Source organism: Ambystoma mexicanum, chromosome 9, assembly GCF_040938575.1.
Source record: "Ambystoma mexicanum isolate Mex_15411 chromosome 9, UKY_AmexF1_1, whole genome shotgun sequence".
NCBI lineage: Eukaryota > Metazoa > Chordata > Amphibia > Caudata > Ambystomatidae > Ambystoma > Ambystoma mexicanum.
In genome coordinates, this window is record NC_090931.1 from 383,880,113 (window position 1) to 383,903,727 (window position 23,615).

General features: G+C 43.3%; 1 protein-coding gene across 2 annotated transcripts in view; it reads right to left on the reverse strand.

The window, feature by feature from the left end:
* Positions 1-222: 222 nt before the first annotated feature.
* Positions 223-23,615, reverse strand: part of LOC138488100 (myeloperoxidase-like) — a 103,376-nt gene continuing 79,983 nt past the window's right edge. Inside the window, exons 11-14 of one of the 2 annotated variants that reach the window (XM_069614855.1) lie at positions 16,150-16,320; positions 3,369-3,606; positions 2,465-2,676; positions 223-671 (exon numbers count right to left, since the gene is read on the reverse strand). In XM_069614855.1, the coding sequence (XP_069470956.1) occupies positions 649-671; positions 2,465-2,676; positions 3,369-3,606; positions 16,150-16,320 (644 nt within the window). In that variant the 3' untranslated portion in view covers positions 223-648. The remainder of the gene's footprint in view (positions 672-2,464; positions 2,677-3,368; positions 3,607-16,149; positions 16,321-23,615) is intronic. The other variant, XM_069614856.1, reaches the window with a different exon arrangement.

Sequence of the window (23,615 nt, forward strand, 5' to 3'; positions counted from 1 at the left end):
GGTCAAGATTCAAGCCTGAATCTGCAAATCGCATGCAGAGATCCAAGGGAAGTGCTCACACTGCTGGACATTCGTATTAGGTATAAACTTGTGGGATTTTAAATAAGCATGCATTTGCAATGTGCGTTTTAATAGTGTGTGTTGTGTTTCAACATTTGAACAGCTGTCACCGCAAATTAAATTTGATGAATCTTTGCACTGGTAATGAATATTTCAAAAATATATTTTTCATATATTTAATGTCACATGGTTAACATAGAGAGTTTAACCTTTAAAATCTCTGGTCCAAAAAACAAGAAATAGAAAACACTACATTTGCCCCATTTAGGACACATGAATACAAGCAAAATAGATATGGATATGCCTGGGAATGAGTGTTGTATCTTATGATCAAGATGAATAAGTCCTTGAGGTTTAGCATCATATCTCAGGATCAAGTTCCGGACATAACTCTGGAGTCAGTGTCGGACCGCAGGATCGAGGCCGGTCGACAAGTTTGGATGGAGTATGGAATCCACGAGGAAGGCGTCATCAGAAGTAGAGTGCTGAGTCCCAGAGCTGTCCACGATCCCAGGAACAACCTTGACCGTTGTCACCAGTCAAAGACTCCCAATGGCTTGGCAGCATTGCTGCGGGATGTATTGGCTTCTACAAAGTGGAACTTTCATCTTCTGTGGATAGAAACATGCGTTACTGGAGGAAAAACAGATTGATGGGGGAGGCAAGGTCCTCTTTAAGACTAGAAGGAAAGGCAGTCACACCTAGGATGCAAGGTAACTGAAGGGGATACTCAGCATGACACATGGCACGGATGAATGGGAAGTGAAGAATGCACTTAATTGTGAGTAGAGGTAACACCTGGGTTCATTGGGAGTAAATACCTCTTTGAGTGTGAATGAGTAGAGGTATACATGTGAGTAGAGACATGTCGCAGTGAACAAAGATGGGAGTGGGGCAAAACGCACGTAACAGTGAGTGAAAACAAATATGAGTGAGAGAGGAAAAGCCTGTGATTGAAGTCGGGTATGAGTGGGGAAAAGTACACTTCACTGAAAGTGAAACTGAGTACACCTGACGGAGTGATAACAGGTGTGAGAGAAACAGGAAACACCCAAGTATGAGTTTGAGTGAAGACAGTTGTGAGTGGAACAGAAGACCCATGTGGAAGTGAAGAGGTGTGTGAGTGGCAAGAAAGACAGATGTGTCAGAATGTGTACAGATGTGTATGGTGGTGAAGTCTTTGTGGACAAGACAGAAGACACCTATGAATGAGAGAAACTGCAGTTGGGTGTAAGTACAACCAAAGGCAAGTACTTTGAATTGGCATGAAGACAGGTGTGAGCATGCACAAAGAGGTTTGGATGGAACAAGCCAGAAGTTTGCTAAAGGGGAGTAGTGCAAGTCTTACAGATGCAAGTGAAATAGTAGATGTAGCAGTGTGAGTGGCAGCAGAGTCAGGTATGAATGGGATAGAAGACACATGTATGTGAGTGAGGGCTGATGTAAGAGTGCAGAAGACACTTAAGTGAGAGTGGGTGAGACGAGAGGTGTCACTTTCAGAAGAGCCAAGTGTTAGAGGGCATGAAGAGAGATGTGCATGAGACACAACAGGACAGAGTGTGAGTGATGTCACGATTTAGTGGGGTGGAGAACACGTAAATATGAGTTGGAGTGAAAATAGGTATGAGTGGCAAAGCAGAGTGGGGGTAAAGCCGGCTGTGTCTGGGAACAAAGTCAGGTATGGATGGGACCAAATTCCCACACATGTGAGTGAAGGCAGATGGGAGTGATAGAAGACAGGGCTAGAAAGAAAACGTCTGCGACAGAATATTAACCTGTGCTTTTATGTAGCAACTGCTAGCACAACCTTGTTGTTTAAGAGTCACACACAATTGTGCTTTGTGTGTTCCCTGTCACAAGTTGTGTGTTCCTGCAGATAAGGCAGTAGTAACAGGCCTGCATTCAATGAACACCATTTCTTTACCCAATGAAGTTTAAAATGAGAATTATCCTTTTTTTCGCTAGGGAAATTAACTGCACAGTGTTTGTTACTTTGCTAGTCATTTTCCTGTACACCACCTGATGAAGTCTATGGGCCTGAAATCTTAGACATTTTCTCACCCTTGTATAATACCTCCAGTTGTCCAATAATATGTATCAAAGTCTGCAATTATGTGAATTTGAAACTAGACTAAAACAGCATGGAACCTTTCTTTCCACTTGTTCCATTGTGCTCTGAATTATTCCCTTATATTCAAAATATTGAACTTTAAAGAATGAAAGAATGAGTTGACCCTACCTGGTTGTGAACCTTTACTGTGCTGATGTTATCACTGTGCTCTTAAATAGCTAAGCTGCCCTACAGGCTAACTGTGTTTGAGTCTGAGACACAGCACCTACATGTGAACTTGTGCCTTGCCTGTGAGTGACCCATGCAGGAGTCACCTACTCCATGAGCACCTACCCGGCTCGTCACCTCTGCTTCTCCAGGCAGACAGGTCCAGGGCGGGAATCTCGTTGCATCTCACAAAGTCTCGCGGGTAGGTGTTTCCCAGGAAGACGTTCCTTGGCACCTCTGTGATGCCCGTGTTGTCACAGATGATTCGAGCCAGCGTCATCCTCTCCAGAGCTTGCCGCTGGGCGCTGCTGAAAACACCACGATTCTCATAATAAAAGCTATGAGGAATGGTTGGAAATGAACAGATTGTATGAATATTTGTGTGCCATTAGATTTAGACATTTTCAGAAAGTTTCTACTTCACTATTGTCTTTCGGCTAAAATGGTCCCACCACGCCCAGCGATTACCTCTCTCCAAGCCCAGAATTCGTTCAGCACATTGATACTCTTACTCAAACAGCTGCCTAAAGACTCAGGGGCACGGTACGCTTCCATAAATTAGGAAAAAGCAAATTATTCTCATGGGTATATCAATTGGAAAAGATCCAATCAACATTTGTATTCAAATTCTACAAACTGTCTTTATTCCCAAGGACAAAACAACAAGCCTAAAGAAATCTCTCCAGCAGACCGATCCAATTTAACTCTCTACCGATGTAAATCTATCGGAGATCATGTTTCATTATTTGACATGAAGCAGTAATTATTTCCCCATCAGGAAATGAGCAGATTGAGCAACCTTCAATGACCTCTACCCCCATACACAGTCCCAATAATCTCTCCCAACTAATTCAAAGCCTCTCCATACATACGCATGGGCCTCTCCCCATAGAGCCATGGGCATTCCTACACAGAATATGGGCCACACCCCATAGATCAAATGGCCTCTCACATTGGCAAACGCTATAGGTTGTGTTCTGCAGAAGGAAAAAGGTTCCTGTATCACTGGTCCTAAAATTGATGTGCTCACCTGTCACCATCCCTGGCCACTCGGAACTGGTTTCCAATGATGCAAGCCAGAAGAGGTCCCAATTTTCCCCCTGGAAGAGAAGGTTCAGCAACTCCTCCAAGCCAAATATCGATATTATTGGGTGTTCCATAAAGGTTCATCAACTTCCTGGCTAGGTCACCATTCTGCAGGACGGTTCTGAGTTGTGCCAGATTCTGTGGCTGAGAGAGGCCACAAAACCTTCGCCAATCATTGTAACCTGGTCAAGACAAAGAGAAATATTTTTGATGATGAATCAGTTAGACTAATAACCCAAACTAGGGGAAGAGAGACGGAAGAAATGGGTAGGGGGAGGTTGAAAGCAGTGTGGACATCATTTACAACTTCCAAAAGCATTAGGAATAGTCATTTTACTTTAAAATAAGGGTCAGCTGGAAATAGGCTCAGTACAATTTGGACAAGCTAAGCTGACTAATTCTTTTCTTGAGGGTAAAAACGACCTTTGAACCATTCCAACAAGAGCCAGTGGAGTGCTCGTTGGAGTGGAGAACTTCGCTCTCGTCTCAATCCTTGAGATGTAGAGGAGGAAGCAGAATTCACCATGCAGCTTCCAAGTAGAATCAGTGAGGCTTGTGGGCCGCTGGGACGTCTCAAGGAGTCATATTTAGGGAGGGGGCAGACAGGAGGGCCATAGCAAAAAACAGGGGGCATATATAAAGACCAATGGCAGCGTCTTGTGTTTGTGTGTTAGTGTTTATACTTCTAATATACAAAACCTTTATGAATTTGAAAATGAGATTCGTATATATCTCATGGGAGCAAGCAAACGGCTTGAGCTGTGATTTTCATACTGACATGTCTGAATCTGAAAAGTACTAATTCATTTTTGGAATCTGCAAACAGTAAACTAATGCAAAGTTCAAATGTTTGCTTTCGCTATAATGTCAAAGTATTACACATTCCTCTCCACTCAAACTTTTCACTTGTAGTAGTTAAGTACCATTCACACCCGGGGAAGGGCGCTTAGCCAATCAGGTGGGTGGAAATGCGGGCGAGAACACAGCCTACTGCACGCATTTTCCAGCCACCGAGGCCCAGTCCCAGGTGGCACCATCTTGATTCTCAGGAGAGGACAGGGATCCTCGCCCTGTTGCCTCCCCACATCCCCTCCCATCCCGCTCCCTTCCCCTGCACCCTCCCTCGCCACTTACCTGATGGACCACAGTTTTCTGCTCTGGTCACGGCACTCTCTTCCCTCCTTGCCCCCACCATGGAAAAAGAAAAGGGATTAGGTCCCTTTTCTATTTTCTACAGCGGGCCAATCTTGTTTTTTTTTTGTTTTCACGGATGATTGGGCTTGTGCAATGCACACAGAGCCCAGTTCTCCCATGAAAACTAAAAGTGCGAATAGCAATCAATCCCTTGTCGGAGGTGTACATGGCCGGTAACGGCCCACAGCCCTTCTTATGCTCGTGCTGGGAGGCAGTTTCCGGTCAGGTACACCCGCGACACAGGAATGATATCCAAATTGATAGAGATTGAAGGAAAAAAGTTTGGTAAAGTACTTGGCAAGCTATAGGTTTTAGGGTACAGGCAGTAAAATGTATTCCTTACAGCAATACAAGATCATATCATGACACCCACCAATCCCAGAAAGGTTTTCATGGGATTATTTAGGGTTCTTGTATCATGACCATGCAAACTGAAACTCACTTCAGAACGTGTGATCAAAGAGGAGCAGTCCCAGGAGGTGGCAGAGGGTAGAAAGCTTGTGAGAAGAGCAGGCTCTTGAGGGAGTGCCAGAACTGGATGTGGTTTCTTTTAAGTCAGAGATTGGAGGGAAGGGAGTTCTAGAGGCTGTGATCGACAATGGAAAAGTGGCAGCCCAAAGCGATTTTTGTAGAATGTTGGAACCTGTAGGAAACTGAGTCAGGAGTTCTTAGAGTTCCTGCGGGCTGGCTGGGTTTGATTCGTTTTTTTTACTCAGTTTTCGGGCCCTTGATTTAGGAAGATCCTATTGGTTAGGCAGTGCAACTAGAACTTGATTCAGGAAGCACAGGAGAAATGTGGTTGTGGGGCTGGAGGTTGTAGATCAGCCGGGCAGATTTTTTTTAATAAGTTGCAGTTTTGAGACGGAAGATTGATGAAGACCAGTCTGGATGGAGTTGGCGTAGTCGATTCTGGATAACATGGTTGTTATGAGTGAGGAGGCTCTGTGGAGGTGGAAATGTAGGGGGAGATGTTACATGGTAAATATAGGGGTTGATGATCCGGGATTAGAGCCTGTCATGAGTGACTTGAACAATTTTTCACTAAATAAAAATAACAGCTAGCCTTTCCGCATCTCTCAACTTCTTCGATGCTATTAGTGTGAGTCCCCGTAAGAGAGCTTGCTGGGCTATTGTGCCTGTTGCAGTGATCTGTTAAAAGCGCACACGTGATAGTTCTTTTAATGCGTCTTCTTTGGAGATCTGTATGTGGTCTGCAAGTGATGTAGTCCAATTCCAGATAAATTAATAGGTAGCATGCGGTTCCTGATAAATGCGCATGACCTGCAGATCATAGGTTGAAATCCCAGTAGGCAGAACTTAATCCTCCATTCTGTGGTGAACACAGTGAGACACTTATTTGGGCAAGAGACGTGTAACAATACCACACTATAAACCAAATACTAAACCATAAAAAAAAACTTGTTGGGTGATGAGACAGAGGAACATGGAGCTCTGGGTGGCGTGTTAAATAACTAAACGCGGCTCAGATTAACCCTGCCATCATGTTATGTCTGCTAAAATCAGAATCTCTTTTCTGACCAGAATTGTCGGGCACTGGGGTTATTCCCTAGAGGACAGTTTAGTGTCTCCTAACTCGATTTGGGGGTTTAAAATGCACCTGTAGGTTGGGGAGCTCAAATCTCACATTTTCACCAAGGAGAATACAGCATTACAGCAGCCAACTTGGCTCTCGGTTCATACACACAGTAGGGAGCATGAAAGGCCTTCAAAGGCCAGCTTTCAAGGCCGTCTCCATGCCCAATGGAAGAGCATTAGAAGGGATGCAGTCTAGGCTGAGGCACATGTTCTAAAACGCAGACGCTACACACACTGAATCATGTAGGGATGCTTACATTAGTGCAGGTGCTATGGCTAGGGAAAGCATATGAGGATACAAAAGACACAAGTGAAACCTCTCCTCACCCATACCCTCAAAACGCAAATTGCAAGAAATCTTGAGAGCTGCAGCCCATGGGCTCTGAATTTGCAAAAGCTCTCAGGTTTCCCCATGGCATGCACGAGTAGATTTTGCTTGCAGTACTAATTTTAACCCTTTGTGTTCAGGGACCTGTAGTTTTACTTTTGTCCATTTTAAAGTCAAGACTACAAGCCCCAAAAGGCAAAGCACAAACCAGAGCAGGATGAAGCGCTCAAGTATTGACAGGGAAACTTCAGGAAAGTACACAATATATATTCTTGGATTTAATTTAAACAACAACAAATAATGTTGATTCTCCGGACACTTACAATTAGTTGAGGTTTGTTCACAAATTGGGCAATCTTTAAATACTATTTTAAACAAATCATGTTGCTTGCTGATTTTTTATTTTTTTACTCATGAAAGTACAAAAAAGCCCTGTATTGGTGGACAGCACCTCGGTATGTAAACTTCGTAGCCCCAAGGGCTGCCCCCAGCCGTTACAGAAATAAGCAGCTGCTAGAGGCAGAGCAGAGGCAGTAACCAGGGCTGGCTGAAGGGAGGCAGTGCCCATTTCAAAATGATGCATTCGGGCCCTTTGCCCAAACCGAAGATGCCTGGTAGACAAGCATGCTGTTCCTCGCAAGCACTCCCAATGCCATTCATACCAGTGCGGACATGGGAACCCAACTACATAAGGCCTATGAAGTATAAACAAAAACGAGTGGCGCTTTTACATTTTCTTTTCTCACCTTAACACGAGTCAATTCCTTGAAGAAGGGTGAGAAATCTAATGTCATGAGATTCCAATAACCCGGTGACTAATTATTGTAGTGAAATTGCTGAGCAAATATAAAGCAATCCTGTTGTGGCCCACCATTAGACATCAATGTAGAACAACGCTGTCGAGGGGCACCAAAGCCAAAGGCAAGGATATACGTCCATTGTAAATCTACATATATGAAGAACACACATCTTTCTTTGGTGAGAGAACCATGACTCAAACTCATACTGCTATAAGTGACCAGAGACAATTCCGCCAACATTGTGCTCTATATAATGGTTAATATTCTAATTCCTGATAGAGTAATAACTTCTTCTCAGTTCGAATTGCAAAGCACCAACTTGTGATTGGTCAAGCTGAAAATATATAAGAAATCACAATTAAAGGACAATTAGGATTCACTTCTAACAGAAAAAGAGACTAAATTAACGCCACAAGGATTAACATAGCTGCAGTACTGTACAGGTTACCTACAGATCTCAGCAACAGTCACAGAACTTGCTGAGCTACTTAATATTCAAACACAAGGTTAGCATTCACTGAAAGAGCAGATGTGTGATCAGCAATAGATGTGGCAGTCGCACTGGGAATCCAGTGTTTGCTCAAACAGTGTCCAGAAAACAGAGTGTCCAAGCTGGCAGCAGGTCCAGACAAGCAGCAGAGGTGTGCTTTGCCTGGGAATTCAGCTGTGTAGCAGGGAAATACAGAATGCCATGGGTCCTGCACACCCACTCCTGTTTTATCCCAGGTAGCACCTTGGCAATGAGGGAAGATGACCTGCCTGAACCAGATGGAGAAAGGGAACAAGATGCTAACAAGCAGCCCAGCAAGAGACAGCAAGGCCGGTGGGAGGTGATGCCATCCTGATGGGTCCAGCTAGGTCCCCTGCAATGTGAACGTCTTAAGAACCTTCTGTTTCCCTGCCGCCTATACATGAGTCTTAGTTGCTAGCCATGCAAGAGTGAGTTGCATAGGTTAGTCAGATTAGACAGCGCTGTGATGCTTCAGAGCGCCCTACCTCTTCTGTTCAGTACCTCTGCTCCAGTCCGTTTAAATATGTTTTCTATCTTCATTATTTTAAAGCTGTAGTAGCCCAGGTGACTCCAGTAGTAAAGTTTAGGTAGACCCCCCATTCATGTATAGCTGTGAGTTTTATGCCTTCACTTTTGTTATTTTTCATATCCTTGGTGCTGAACAACCAGTCACTTAACCAGTTACCAGCCCCCGTACATGGGTGGGTGCTGGCCGGTGTATGGTGCGAGCTAAATGTCACTCTTTATCGTGCAAACAGCAAGGTAACTCTCCCTCCTCCGGTTCACAGGTGGCACCGAGATCTCCCCCCTAAAAGCAAATAAGTTGACGCGGCAGATGAAGTGACTCTTCCAGGACACCATTGGACCTATAACTGTCCTTTTGCGGGTTTCCTTGGTAGGGTGAGAGCTCGTTGGTCTTCCTGCCAGCCCGAATGTTGTGCTAAAGGGACAAAGCATCCTAAGGATAGCAACTTAGAGGTGTAAAAACCCATGTTCAAGTAAAGACGAATTAAGCTGTTTAGTTGTCCAACTGCAGGCCTCTAGGGCCGGATCCATGTCAGGTTTTCAGGACACCCCTCATTAATATTCATGAGACACATTTGCATATATTTATTCTAAATTATTCTAAATGAATGCACATTTTTTATCATGAATCCTGCACCGCAGTTCGACAACCGTGGAGGAAGGGGAAAGGCTGTTAGGCATTCCCTTTCCACGCTGTGATGCCGGAGAGTCCTTGGAGTTGCAAGACCACAGCAGGCGGGTCACCAATCTGAGTGTGTCTCGCAATAGAACAGCACACTGCAAAGAGCTGACAGGTAAGAAGCGGTGAGTATAGCAGATGTTTGAATGCCAGAGAGGGGGTTTCCTCAGGGGAGGAGTAATACCCGCTCACTTTCACTCTCTGCTCCCTTCTCTCAGAGATGCGGTGGTGCCATTAGCACGCCTGGAGCTGGGTCCTAGCATGTGCAAGTCCATCTGACAAATTCCACTTTGGTGCTCTGAGCCAGCGCTGGGAATGCTGAGTATCTGGAGGCTAAGAACTCTCCTAGTGGAGCAAAACGTTCAGATGGAGAATCTGAGTGAAAGTCTTATAGCTGGGCCCTCAACTGGTGAACTGACACTTGTAGCAGGGGAGCTTCCTCCACAGAGACCGAAATTAGTACCAGGGTTGAGCTGGTCCAAATGTCAGCAGAAATCCAATCCTGTCCCTCTAATGCTTTAAAAGTGCTGAGCAGATGTAAACGAGAGAGAGAGCGAGGGAGTGAGAGAGACAGAGAGAGAGAGAGAGAGAGAGAGAGAGAGAGAGAGAGAGAGAGAGATCAGACTAAGGACCCTAAACGTGACAAGCATCCATTACAAAAATAGAAATGTGAGTAGGCAACTTCTTCTGAAGCGCGGCTGCTCGGCCTAGAGAGGCGGACTTAACAATGAAAATGGACGATATTGAAAACAGAGAGCGGTGTCGCAATCTCAGGATTTTCCGGGCACCGTAGAAGGACAGGGAGACACAACACAGTGTGGAGAGAAAGAATAACTAAATAAACAACATGCTCTTTAAAGAAGAAGGTGGAAAACATATTTTACTTGACAGGGCACACAGAGCAAGGGCCAAGCAAAAGTACGTAGATCTATGGTGGCCAAATGCCCCTATTATCAGGAGAAAAGAGATTCCAATGAAGATGTGGACAGTTGAGAATATTAAATACAAGGAAGCTTAAATACGTATTTTCCAAGACCTTTTGCAGTTCACGCTGAACGAAAGGAGTCAATGCAAGCCCTTGGCTATCTGACTAAATGCACACAACATGAGACATGGATGAGTTATCCGTCTCATTAATGGTTGGATTTAAGAAGAAGGAATATAAGGTTGCCAATGTAGATGAGATGGATTGAGCTCAGAGATCTGATGGAGAGGTGTCCCTGGCCATCACAGGGGGTTGGCGCTTTTTCTGCGCCAGGAAAGAAGAAAAATAAAATGGCTGGATCAATAAAATTTAGGAAGATGAATAATCCATCAGCAGGAAGGGGCTGGGAGAAGATTTATTCTAGTCCAAATAAACTGCTGACTCATCCCATTTCTAAAATGGCAGACGATTGCGATGAGGTGGAGGGGGATTATTTTTTATGATAAGTATTTTTATATGGAACGGCATGGATATTTATCTTCTGACATGACAGGGTATACCAGTGTGGTGGATTGTGCCTGCTGGGGGACTATAAAAAAAAATAATAATCTTACGCTTAAGTCTCTAGCAGCTCTGTTGGCTGTTCCCCCCGTCCAACCCACACAGGGGGGGGGCATGAGTCACCTCAATGATAACCTCTGAAGGAAGAATTCCTATGTTGGCTGGCTCCTCGAGGAAATAACCTTGTGACCTGCAGTTTGCACACATATCACTGCAGCAGGTGCATCAACTAACTAAGGTACCTTAGAAATTACATTCAAATCATCTATTCTGTAGGTTTACCTACTTGAGTATAGGTGAACAAAATAAGGGTTGCTAAATGGGAAATGTAACTCTGGAAGGGAAAAGGAGTAAAATCAAAATGTAATGCAATGTAATGTAACTGGGTTTTGCATAACACCACTTCTGCCAATTGGGTGTCTCTTGTTGCTAGAAAACTGGTGGGTGCAAGGTTTTGAATTAGTCATAACTACTATAATTACTCGTGGGCAGCCGTTAATACCATCACTTTTTAGGTCGTCTGGGAGATTACAGAAAGGGACCAGCTATATCCAAATCAGTCTTGATACTGTCCCTAAGGAGCAGTCCAATCCAACCAGCTAAGCCAGGTCCCCGCAGGGGCAAAGCAACTCCAGGGTTGTTTTATCCTTTTGGTCTAGCAGGCGTGAAGGACTGCTCACATTAGAATAGGGAGCAGAACAGATGTGGATACAATGGCATGAAAGACAGCAGAGAGCAATGCCTACCATACCGTAGATATTTTCACAGCCTTCCATCCATCACTTTTCGAATGAAGTTTGTCTCCCTAAGTTTGACAGTGCATACTCAGATATCCTTCCCTTAATTTCAACACATAGCGAATCAACCGGCACCAGAGATGCGGTGGTGCCATTAGCATGCCTGGTGATGGGCCCTGGATGGGAGCATGCGCAAGTCCATCTGACGAATTCCACGTTGGAGCTGCGGGTTGTTTTATACAGGAGAATCACATGGGACTCCTCCTCTGGGGATAATGGTGATCATTTAGCGTACATCCCTTATAACACTGTCACACCCCCACATACTTTAGCTCCTCTTTCGTTTGCTAACCTCTTTTTAAATAGTAGACCCATCTACTGCTATCAGGCAGAAGACCTCAATATACTTGAAAATACTGCAACGAGGAACAGCATGGGAAATATGAAGATCACTTGTCACCAAAGTACTGGTACGAGGTGGCCCAACCCAGATATGAAGAGTGAGGCAACAAAACTAATGTAAGACTTATAATGGTGAAAGCCAGATACATTGTGTAAAAACTGACAATGGACAAAGCAAGTAGTCGACTCCAGAGGGTATAGGCAGCAGCTGTGGAAACTCTCAGGCACAGGAGTTTCAAAGCTGCTTGGGGGACCAGAGGAGAACGAGCACAGACGCCAAACTGAAAGCAGGAACAAAGGCGAGCTGCATAGCAGGGGACTGAAAGGCCGTCGCAGACACAGAGAGAGACCCGGTGAAACTGAACTGCACAGAAGGAGCCGCGCTGTCGCCGCAAATGCGGAAAGAAGCCTGAAGAAGAAGAGACGCAGACTCTTGTCCCTGGAAGCCCCAGTGACATACCAAGATCGCTGTGAAGGTAAAGGGTAATACGAAAGACCCGGAGGGTACATGGGGTAGAAGGGAAGTGGGTTCTAACGACTCTTCCTCAGCCAAATAGTGTGGAAACACCTATTGGCCCCTGTGTGTGTCAAACCTGCAAAATAGTTCCTCTTCCTTGTGCTAGTAGATGGGAGAGACCCACTGGCCACCAGAAAAGGGTCAAGGACACCTACCAAAGAAGAAGAGAAACCATGGTTAGAGACTCTAAACGAGATAGTGATATAAGTCATCTTCCTCTTGGCGGTACTTGGCAGGTTATTTTACCAAGTACGCCAATCCAAAGAAGAAGAGAAACCCGGTTGAAGACCCAAACCAAGAGAGAGATACAAGTCCTCTACTTCGTGGCAGTGGGTGTCAGGTTAGTGAACCAAGCCTGCCAAGTCAAAGAAAAGCCTGGGTCTGGGATGATGACTTCGGTTGGAACTATGTGTTTCAAAAGCACCAGAAAGAATCCAAGAATCTAGGGGAAGGGAGTTGCTCCACCTGATACCACGCGATGGAAGTAAAAGCAAACTTTCACCCAGCGGAAGGGACTCATTTCCCATGGCCTATTGACTATAATTTCAGATACAATGTGGCAGAAGATAAAACAGGTTACAGTGAGGGGAGGAGAGGCACCCTCCCCACCCCTCATGTGCAAACTACTTGAGATTTAAAGTCATTTGCAACTTGAACTTGAATTTCAAAGTAAAGTGTGTTCCCGATCCCAGAAGAAGGGAGCCATTCTCCTGGGCAGTAAATACTGCCTTCTTAGCTAGTTTAGTTATAAATGTGAGGGACAGAGTTAGGAATTTTGACACAAGACAGTGGACTTTTATGTTGAATGGGCATTCTGACAGCCCTTTTAATTTTTAGTTGAGGTAGGGAAACCCCTCATAGAGAATAGGGATAAATAAGATTTTATCATCATTTCTTACCTGATAAAAAGTGAGAAGTGCATGGCCAGGTCCAGTACAGAATTAACACCCATAGGACTGTTAGGCATACAACTTTAGAGACCACCCCCTTTTCCTACTGCAAAAACTCCTTCAACCTCTTCCTTAACAGAGAGCTCAGAAAGTGGGGAAGAGACAGCAAACCCTACCTAGGGCAACCCCAGAGAACCTGTAGACGGGGAGCCTCACAGCTGGGTATCTTTTAACAACAGAAGGAAGTTTCAGACATGGCGCGATGTTCAGCAATAGTGGACTATAAAGCATAGCTCGTAAGAGAGAGGTACGACTGTAGGACCTCTAGATGGCATTGAAGTAGACACATTGAGGGAGTCATCATATTTATAATGTTGTGATCATCCATCAATTTTGAAGGATGCACAGAAAGAAGTTCCGGGCTGAGGTAGTCCTAATCGAGAAATTGTGATCTACATGTGGCCAGAAAGCTTATTAAGAACTATTGAAGATTTTCTTCACAACATTGGTTTCCTATTATTAGAGTGACCTGTTAGTAGGAGAAACAAAATCATGTGTATCACCCCTGAAGAATGTCCGACAGTTAATGAAAAGGACAGAAAGATGTGGGGTAAAAAAACAGAACTCGGCTCAGGTTTGCAAAAATTGATATGTATAGCTCAGGTGTACTTCTGATCTTGATGTTAGTTCTAGACAGCAGTACTCGCCATCAGTGAAACGTTTTGATGTTTGAGATTATAGGATCTCCTGTTTTACATATGAGTTTTAGAAGTTAGGACACTTCTCAAAATGTGTAGTTATACTTATGAATGTGTATAATGTTTTATGAAATTTTTATATGTATTTCTGTACAATAAAAAAGTATTTTGTGAAGTATTGAGTATAATACTGTTCGAATAGGCACCAGTGCAAGACTATTGTCTTTTTTGTTTACATTTGGGAACAGATGTGCCACTGTTGTAGTTTGAAAGCCAATATTGAACAGTATGATCAATGATATTTAGTGCCACAAGCTTGTAGTGAGTTTCCACTGCAGCAAATCTGTGCTCCAAATATCAAGGTTTCCTTGTTTTCTCCAATTTGGAGGACTAGGCTTTGAGCTGCCGCTAACACAAATATTATGGCTAAGGAGAAATCTAATTGGGTGGAGATTCACATCTCTAATTTAGCAACTCTAACCTTAGAGGACATAGAAAGAAAAGAGGGACAAAGGCTCAAATAAATGACAAAAAGCAGACGGTGGGAGTGTGAAGTAGTGTCTTGCTTAGAGGGAATACACAAAAAAGACAGATGCAAATTAAGAAGCAATCAGTACAAAAGCAAGTTAAAGACTCTCTGTGCCAGAGTCATAGAAACATTGCAGTCTTTGGCTAAAGTGGATGAGTGGATGGTATCAGGTGAAAAGGATAACGGTGACGGAACCAAACATTGTAACACTGAGGCAGCCTGCATCCTGCACGCTAAGATCAGGATAGAAGGTACCAAAACATTTGTTTGTTGGGACTAGGGTGGAAGATTCATAGTCTTTATATTGCGTGTTCTGCACTTAAACCCAGAGATGTTTGTAGGACATTTCAGCTGCCAACACAGGGAGCTACCACGTAACAGAAAGGAGGTGAAATAGTACTTTAGGAAGTGAAGAGATCAAGGTTATGAGAAAACATACACTGAAAGGCAGCTAAGAAAAGACATATTTTAGGTGTAGGAAGGGTAGTACGGCTCTTTCCACTTGAGAGCCTAAAGACATGGGCACACAGGGGATCATTGCTAGTCCTTAGTAAAGATCTCTTGGGTGTGAAAGTGCAGGCCTTAGTGTGGCAGCCTAGCAAACTATACGTTAATTAACAAATGAAAACCTTTGCATTTGCATAGGGAGAGTACATAACCTTGCTTGATATTATGGATTAGGGTAGGGGTGTGCAACTTTCGGCTCTCTAGATGTTTTGGACAGAAACTGCTATCAACCCTATCCAGCTTAGCCAATGGTAAAGGATCATGGGAGTTGTAGTCCATAACATCTATAAAGCTGCTGGTTGCAGACTCCTGGATTGGGGAGTTCCAGTGATGAGGGTAAAAGAGAAAGAAAGATCAGAAATGTGAGGGCAGACTGTGGGGAAAAGGTCAGAAAGATTTACAAGGAATTTAAAAAGAGACTGTGCATAGAGAGCTAAGCGGCGTGCAGATGGTGGGGAGGGTGTGGGACAACTGGGGAGGTTATATAGAGTGTGAATTAAGAACTTACACATTGTGTCGAGTGGGACAGGTGTCAGGTGTCATTCCCTGTGGTTGAAAATACTGCTGATGTTGGCGCTGGTCTTAGGTCGTTAGAAAGAAGAAGATGCCAGTTTGAATATCTCCCAGGTGGCCTATAATATCTCCCAGGTGGCCTATAATATCTCCCAGGTGGCCTATATGCAGAAGTAAGCATGATCAGGTGAGGTTCCTGCTTCCCTACCTATCCCCACCTTCCACCTTTCTTTTGGGTGGGTGGGGCTGAGTTTAAAGAGAGACGTCATCAAAAAGTGGAAAGGTTCAATGTTGCAGCGCCATACCGTTGTGCCAATGACGGGTGTATTCCGTATATTTGATAGGCCACACTGATTTGTTTGAGTCTTTTTGAAAATATTTTAATAACAAGATGTGAACTGAAATATCACCAAGGATTGCACATGTCAAAATGGTAAATGTGCTTGCATGATATTGAAAGATTTGGCAACCTAATTTAAGAATGGTGTAGAAATCAATTTATTGAAACAATTTTTCAGGTCAAGAGTATGCATTTACCAATAGCATCTAGAAATGCCTTTCAAGAACAGCGTAAACACATTTATCTTAACCTGGGAGGCTGTTGCTCTCTCCATACTTTGGTCCCTTCCCCAGAGGTTGAGGTTCTCTCTTATAGCTGCATGCCTGGATGCTCTGTTCTTCTCCCTGCTGCTGCCTTACTTGGAGGCCATGTTCTCTCGCTCTCTACTCTCTTACAGGGAAGGCCACAGTTCCCTAAACCCTCCATAGTTCCTTAGCTGGGTATACGTGGGTATTTGGCCATTAGATTCTTACCCGGAAGACCATGATCTCGGCCCCGCTGCATGTTGATGGCGGCTAAATCTAGGCCAATCCTCTTGAACAGTTTGAAAAGTCGCTCTCTTAACTCGTCCACCATGATCTGGTTCTGTCTGTTCAGCTTTGCACGATTTGCCATTAGGCCGCGGAGAAGAGGATCGATGCCTCCTGAAAGCACAATCAAAAATATTATAATTAAAACTCTGAACATCTTAAGATTATACAAAACCACGATGCAGCACTAATCATGCAAGGGCGGACTGCCAAAGGGGGGGGGAGGGGCAATTGTCCCCCCCCCCAAGCTGGCTGGGATGCTGCCCTATGGGCCAGATCTCCAAAATATAAAATACATAATAAAAAAAGACAAAATCGTTCATAAATCTATCTTGCCACAAAGGAACCAAATGCTGCTAAGCCTGCTCAGATTTTCTGTGAATGGGGTGAGATATTCATCATGATGTCAGCAATGTTGTAGATGTGCCTGGGTGGCCCCACACATGTGCCTCCACAGTGAGAGGGCGAGTCGTCTAGGCTGGAGGGGCACGTTCATTCCGCTCAGTTGTAATGTATGCATTTAAATAAAAGATGGTATGTCCCTGGATGGTAATGTTGGCACGGCTGCTTCCCATACACCACTGGTCAGTTACAATCCACAGCAGCTTATCACTACTGCTACTTGCCATGGAAGTAAGGGTCCACATCGTATTAGAGTTTGTCGTTTTGATTCTATGCAAATGCTTCCCCTATGTTCTGGTGGATTTCTTGAACACCAGTGTATTCATACAAAAAGTGTTTAGAAGCACCCTGAATAGCACCCATGGACGGCACTTATATAGTGGTTATAGAAATGGCTGTTAGACTGTTTGTGGTACTCACTTTTGGACACAGTTGAAAAACACATAGAAAAGTGTAATATTCAGGTATTATTTATGAGAAGACTACAAACTAAGGGGGTTATTCAGAGTTGGGCAGACTTTTTAATACCACTGAAGAAAGTTACCAGCTCTAGCCATGGTACTTCTGGAAATCCGCCCTACTAAACGTTTACCACCAACAGAGGTGGTATTTCAGGAATACCTCCAGTGCTATTTCAGCAATAGCACCTCTGATGGCAGTAATGTAAAAATGTTTTATTTTTAAAACTTTTTTTTCCTGGCCATTTTCGGCAATATTATAAAGGGAGAAATTGATTTTGTACAGTAATGGCTCATAATACTACTGTTGATTTTCTTTATGCACAAAAGGGTTAAGTCTGGTCCTTGTATGCATTATATAGGTAAGGTGGTGAGAGGAGGCAATCAGATGCCCACCTTTTTACCCCCTCACCATGGCCCTTTGTACAACCTTTTTTCACTCTATTGAAGGGAAGCACCAGTGCTTCCGTTATGTACAGTTAAAAGAAAGATTTAAAAAATGTGGGACCAGTCTGGATTTTTTACCTCCACCACCAAGGTGGAGAAAAAATAGGTGAATTTTCTGGCAACATTTTGCCTAAGATACCACTGCTGGGATTCCCTTGAGTACCACCAATAGTATTTGATCAAACCCTGAATTGGATGGACGGTGAAATCCATGCTATTTTCAAAATGCTGCCGATTTTACTATTACCAGTGAACTCTGAATGACCCCCTAAGTCTGTGATTGTTTTTCATTGTCTTGACCAGAAAACTATTCTCTTATGTGACCAACAAAAGACACACATGCAAGTCAACACCAGATTCAGGTGAATAGACACCAAGTCACATGAACACAGATAGATCCTTCCACCTATACTCTGCACTGTCACAAATACACAAACACATTAACCCAGTCACAGAAACTGAAACACACCCACAGACACACAAGCCACCTTATTTGAAGACACAAATATAATAGGTCGCTCTTGCTCCCTCTCTATCACCAGGTCCAAGGTGTCTTCCCCTTGCACTTCTCACTCTGCTTCTGTGAGTTGAAATATTCAGCTGACTTTCCAAGAAAATGCAACTTTGGAGCACAAAAAAAGATGCGTCACCTCGCTGTCTTTCACTCTGCATTATCGAAGTGCAGACCCCATAGCCACAATTACCAGCAAGACCCCAACCATGACTTCTTGTCATGTCTGGCAGAGGCATCCAATTGCCAAAGCAAGGTGGTCTACTGTCTAACTGTAAGCCAGGACAATGGAAGGTGGTGTGGGGCAAGGAATAGGCTTGGTGTGATGGGCAATTAAAGGTTGTGAGTAGCTAGGAACTGGTGATTGAGCAATGTTGGAAATGCAAGGAGGTGCGTGCAGGGTAAGGGGATTTAATGAATAGTTAAAGAATAGAGCAAAAGGGTAACAGAGGCTATTGTAAAAAAGGGAGCAAGTGAAGGACAGTGGACGATGATGGGTAAGGAAAATTGGGTAAATGAGATGGAGGTACACAAATGGAATGGTAGGTCAGCAGGTTGACGGTTGCTGATATCTATGTCTGACCTGCATATCACTGCACCTGATTGTGGGACTGGCTTGACCCCCTTTCTTTTTTCTAAGTGCTGCATGCTTGCTGTATTAACATGTTTCAACGACTACGTCTCTTATATTTGTTCAGGTTACTTTGTCATGTGACTTGGTGCTTTGAAAGCACAAGCTTGTAAAGACTAAGATTATAATTATGGTACATTTTCATTATAATTATAATTTTAGTCTGTTTCTCGGATGTATTTGCCTCAGGATAGTGACGATTCATATGCATCCCCCATGTAGATATATTGGTGCTTCGAAAACCAAGTTTATTGAACAGTATAGTAGTTTATCCTGGAATACCAACTTTGCAGAAAGCATTTGTTTTGTTTCTTACATTGAAGATGGAATGGGAGAAGATGAAGTCTCCCCTGCTTTCTGAATAGGAAACTGTAGAACCAGAAAGACAGGGCCTACATCCCCACCTTCCACACTTCACACATTACGTGATCCTAAGCAAATCACTTCTCATCACTATGCCTTATTTTCATTTCCAATCTGTAGAGAAAAACTCACTTATAAGGATTTTTACACTATAGTATTATTCTATAAAGAATTTTAACAATGTATCTTAAACATACTAGTGAGGGAGCAGGATGACATGTGAGGGTCTTATGTTGTGGGGTGGGGGGTACACTGGGGGCATGTAAGGGTTTTGTGCTGTGGGCTGAGGAAGCAGTAAGTCAGGTATGGGACTTTTGCCATGCCAGTGCTTGTTTGACTCTGAGAGCAAACCCAGGCCCCCGGGTTCAACAATGGATCTGCCCTACCATGGAATTCTCTAGTTCCCACACCTCTTTACATTGTTCTAAACTAAAGATGAGTTGAGGGGGAGCGGGGGAGGTGTAGCCTGTTGTCAAATTACAAACTGTAACACATGGAAAATTGGGCCAAAATCCCAGCTTTCCCATTTGACCAATTATATTATCCTGGTGCAATAATGTTGCCATGTTTGGTAAGTGGGAGAATTTCCAGGGGTCGGGGTCTTTAACAAACCACAAACCTAATGGAAAAATATGTTGCATAAAAGAATAGTAATGTCAATATTGTCTACTATATATACTTAAGAATGTGTCGGAGGGGTAGAGGTTGGTTTTGAGTGTACTTGTTCTGGATGTTGGGGCCACTGCACTGTGGGTTTGGGAGATGCACTATGGGCCAGAAAAGTAAACTTGCCCCCCAGGCTAAATGTTGCCAGTCATCCCCTGGGGCCATTTAAGGCTACTTCCTGAGAATGAGTGATCAAAGAGCAAGCTTGCTATTCAGATACACCAAAGTAGAACATTCATTAGAAGACTGTCTAAAAGCTTAAACCAGATTGAAGTTGTGTTCTTATTGGTTGAAAACAAAGATATAGTGACTGTGACGTTTACGACAGCTCTCATGAACCAGGAGGTTGAGGGTTATGGGTTATTGTTGGAGAGAGATGGTGTGTTTTTTAGTGGGATGACTTTGTGCATTGCCCTTTTCAGGTGGCTTTGAGTTCCTGCTTTGAAGAATCAAAATGATCAGTTTTCCTAATGACATACTGGTGATGACCCCAGACAGAGCCCTTCTGATTGTGGAGGCTTGGACGGTTTCATGATCAGTTAAGGCAAATCGGTTCCAGATACAGCACAATTTTGTATTTCTATCCAGCCGAGTCTCAAAAGTGTCAGCCTCCTTGAGACTGTTACAGGGAGCATAAAACACATTGTTAAAGGGTCTACTCTCATTACAAAGGTTTGCTCGAGAAAGTTTGCTGCAATAATAGGCCTTTTGTTGACTTCACGGGAGGCGATTTCTCCAGGTCCACTTCACTTTGGTCATCGATAATGGATTGGGAAGGGCAATGAAGGGAGGGGACACATAAGACAACCTCATCAACTTGAACCCAGGAGGACATTCTATGTTGTCTTCATTGCATGTAGGTGTAGAATGTTCGAGGGATTTTCAGGCACACAGCTCACATGATTATAGAAGCAGACGCCGGTCGGTTCTATTGTGTTCCGTATTTCCTAGTTCTTCTGCAACCATTATGAGACAGTCTCATCAGCAGTCACAAGACAAAGAACATTACAAGTTTGACTCCTTATGTAGACGACGTCTACTGGGATCCTGCGGGTTCCTTTGGATATGACACTTTGTCCATGGCGCTCTATTCATATTGGATAAGTGGAACAAACGCTATTTTCCTTGTTCCTAATTGTGTGACTAGCAAGTGAGCTGTAATATCGGTTTTCTCAATTCTTTTACCCTGGTGAAGGCTACGTTAAGAGTAAAATCTATTTCACCATTACATATTACTCAAGTGTTAAAACGGGCATGAAATATTTTTCCAGTTTTTTGGCACCAGAAATGCCTTTCAAGAATTGCCTTTCCACTCTTCTGCGTGAATGCGGTAAGCCTTGTGTATAAACATGTATCGCTAACCGAGAGGGAAGGAGGGAAAACAGCACTTCCAGGTAAGGCGACCTCTCGGGTAGCTCCGAACCGGACTTAGATCGGTAGATTCAGCACGGGTTTGAAGCAACGTGATTGGCTGCTGCACCCGCTGAGGGTGCTAATCTATGTTCTTTCTCCAGAATGTTGTTTTTACACGTGCAGAATGTTATGGGTTAAGTTAAAGAATGCAGAACCTTAGTGAGGAGAGGCAGTTGGAATGATCAGACAGGGAGAGGAAGATCATAATTCAGTTGTCCCTGGAGTTGTAAAATATCCTCCTGTCATGCTCGCATAGCATAGATCTTTAATTTATAATACACAACTACCAGCCCATTAGCTCAGCTCGAGGTCTCCAATGACTGCTCTCAATAGTAACATGCTCAAATTCTACCTCCCAACACACACATGCCATTCCAGCTAAGCCATCCACAAATGACAATTGAACACCCCTTCAAACAGACATCAAACCTCAGAACCCCACACCTCTCCAAGCAGATTATATGGCACATTCCTGAGGTAACATTCGATCAAGACAAAGTAGGCCTTTTTTAGGCCAAGGTTCCAACAAGGGAGTTTGGAACAATTGGTGGAGGATCGGATTAAATTCAAAGTTGGGTGTTTGGTCTAAAAATGTCTGACTGGGCTGGCACCGGCCTACCTAAATTCAAGCGATACCGACTGACTCGAGCCCTCAGATCTGAAGACCAACTTTGTCTTGTTATTCCGAGAACAAATTGCAGATCGAGAGGAGATTGCTGCTTTTCAGTTGTCGGACCTAGACTATAGAACAGTGTTCCGTTGAGCTTAAGACAGGCAACTTCCCTGTTAAAATTTAGAGCAGGCTTAAAGACTTATCTATTTAAGTAAGCTTGATGATTGCCAGCTTTGGTTCAAGTTCTGTGCTACCTGTCTCTATTATGATTTTGTTCTATCCCCATTATATGTTATCATCTGCGCCAGGATACGATCAGGTTCGTTGTGCGCGCATTACAAATTCTTCAAAATCCAAATTCAACGATCAGATCAGGACACGCAGTCGATCACAGAAACAATGGTAGTCAACTTGTCCTCTGATGTGTTGAGTGCAGCTGAAGTAGAAACGTTAGACAGAGACTTAAACTATGTGATTACAAAGAACCACAATCCATTTGAATTTAGAACAGAATTTCAAATGTTCATGAGAAAGGTCAATTTAAATGAATTCTTCTCCAACCAACCTGATTTTGAAATAATCAACCATAGTGAACTGCATAATAAGTGTACCTTCAATGCACCTACACATAGTTTCTCTGCAGAATCTTTGGTCTTTGAGAAAAGATTGCTGGAGGAAGTTCTTAAATTAGAAAATTTGGAGAGAGAGACCCATTCTAATTTTAGCAAAGTACAGAGGGATCTGATGGTTAAACTTGCCAAAACCGATGAGTTAATTGTGAGACAGGCTGACAAAGCTGGGGTCATCGTCCTTTTGAATCGCTCTGGTTATATTAGTGAGTGTAATAAATTGTTGGCAGATGAGAAGAGTCATTATGTACTTGGTCATGACCCAACGCAAGATCTTATTAGGGTGATTCAAGAAAAAGTCACACGTGCTTTGGAAGCCAAAATGATTGCTAAACAAGAAGCTGAATATTTAATAAGAGAGAAGGGGAGAAGCCCTGTATTTTACAGTTTTCCCAAAATACACAAGAACCCCTCTAGTCCCCCAGGCTGACCAATAGTTTCTGAGGTCAATTTCATTTTGGAACCTCTATCTAAGTATGCAGATTACTATTTGAGGCCCTTCGTACAATGTATGACTAGCTACCTCAGGGATACTACTGATGCCATCAACAAAATTGAGGGACTCAGTTTTACCCTTGGTACCAACCTATTGCTTTGTCTTGGTATCTAATCATTATAAACTATGATTCCCCAAAGAGCCAATTTAGAGCTCATTGAAGAAGTATTGTTGGGAAGGAATGATGATCATCTGGCAGTAATGGTTTTATCTTTTGGTGCACAGAATTTGCTCTTACTAAGAATATTTTCCAGTTTCAGGGCCCATATTATCAACAAATTGAAGGTACTGCCATGGGGGCAGCCATGGCTCCCAACTTCGCCAATTTATATGTAGAAAGATTTTAGAAATCTATCATCTACTCTGATGGTAACCCTTATAAACTGAATTTAAGACAGTGGTTGAGGTATATTGATGATGTTTTCATAGTGTGGGAAGGTACGAGAGAAGAGGAAGTCAATTTTGTGGACTGGCCTAATCAAAAGAATGAAGTTTACTAAAAAAATTGGTGAACAAGAGATAAACTTCCTCAATATCAATGTTTTTCAGCATGACAGGATTTTGAGAGTAAGACCATACAGTAAGATCACAGATAGGAATGCCCTGCTGCACTATTCAAGTCATCAAGCTAAACACATCAAAACCAATGTACCTTTTGGTCAGTTTCTGAGGTTAAAAAGGAACAGTAATCTGACGGTAGATTACGAGAACAGTGCGATTCTACTAAAAGATAAACTCCTCAGTAGAGGGTATCCTAAGAAATTGGTAAAAGAATATTTG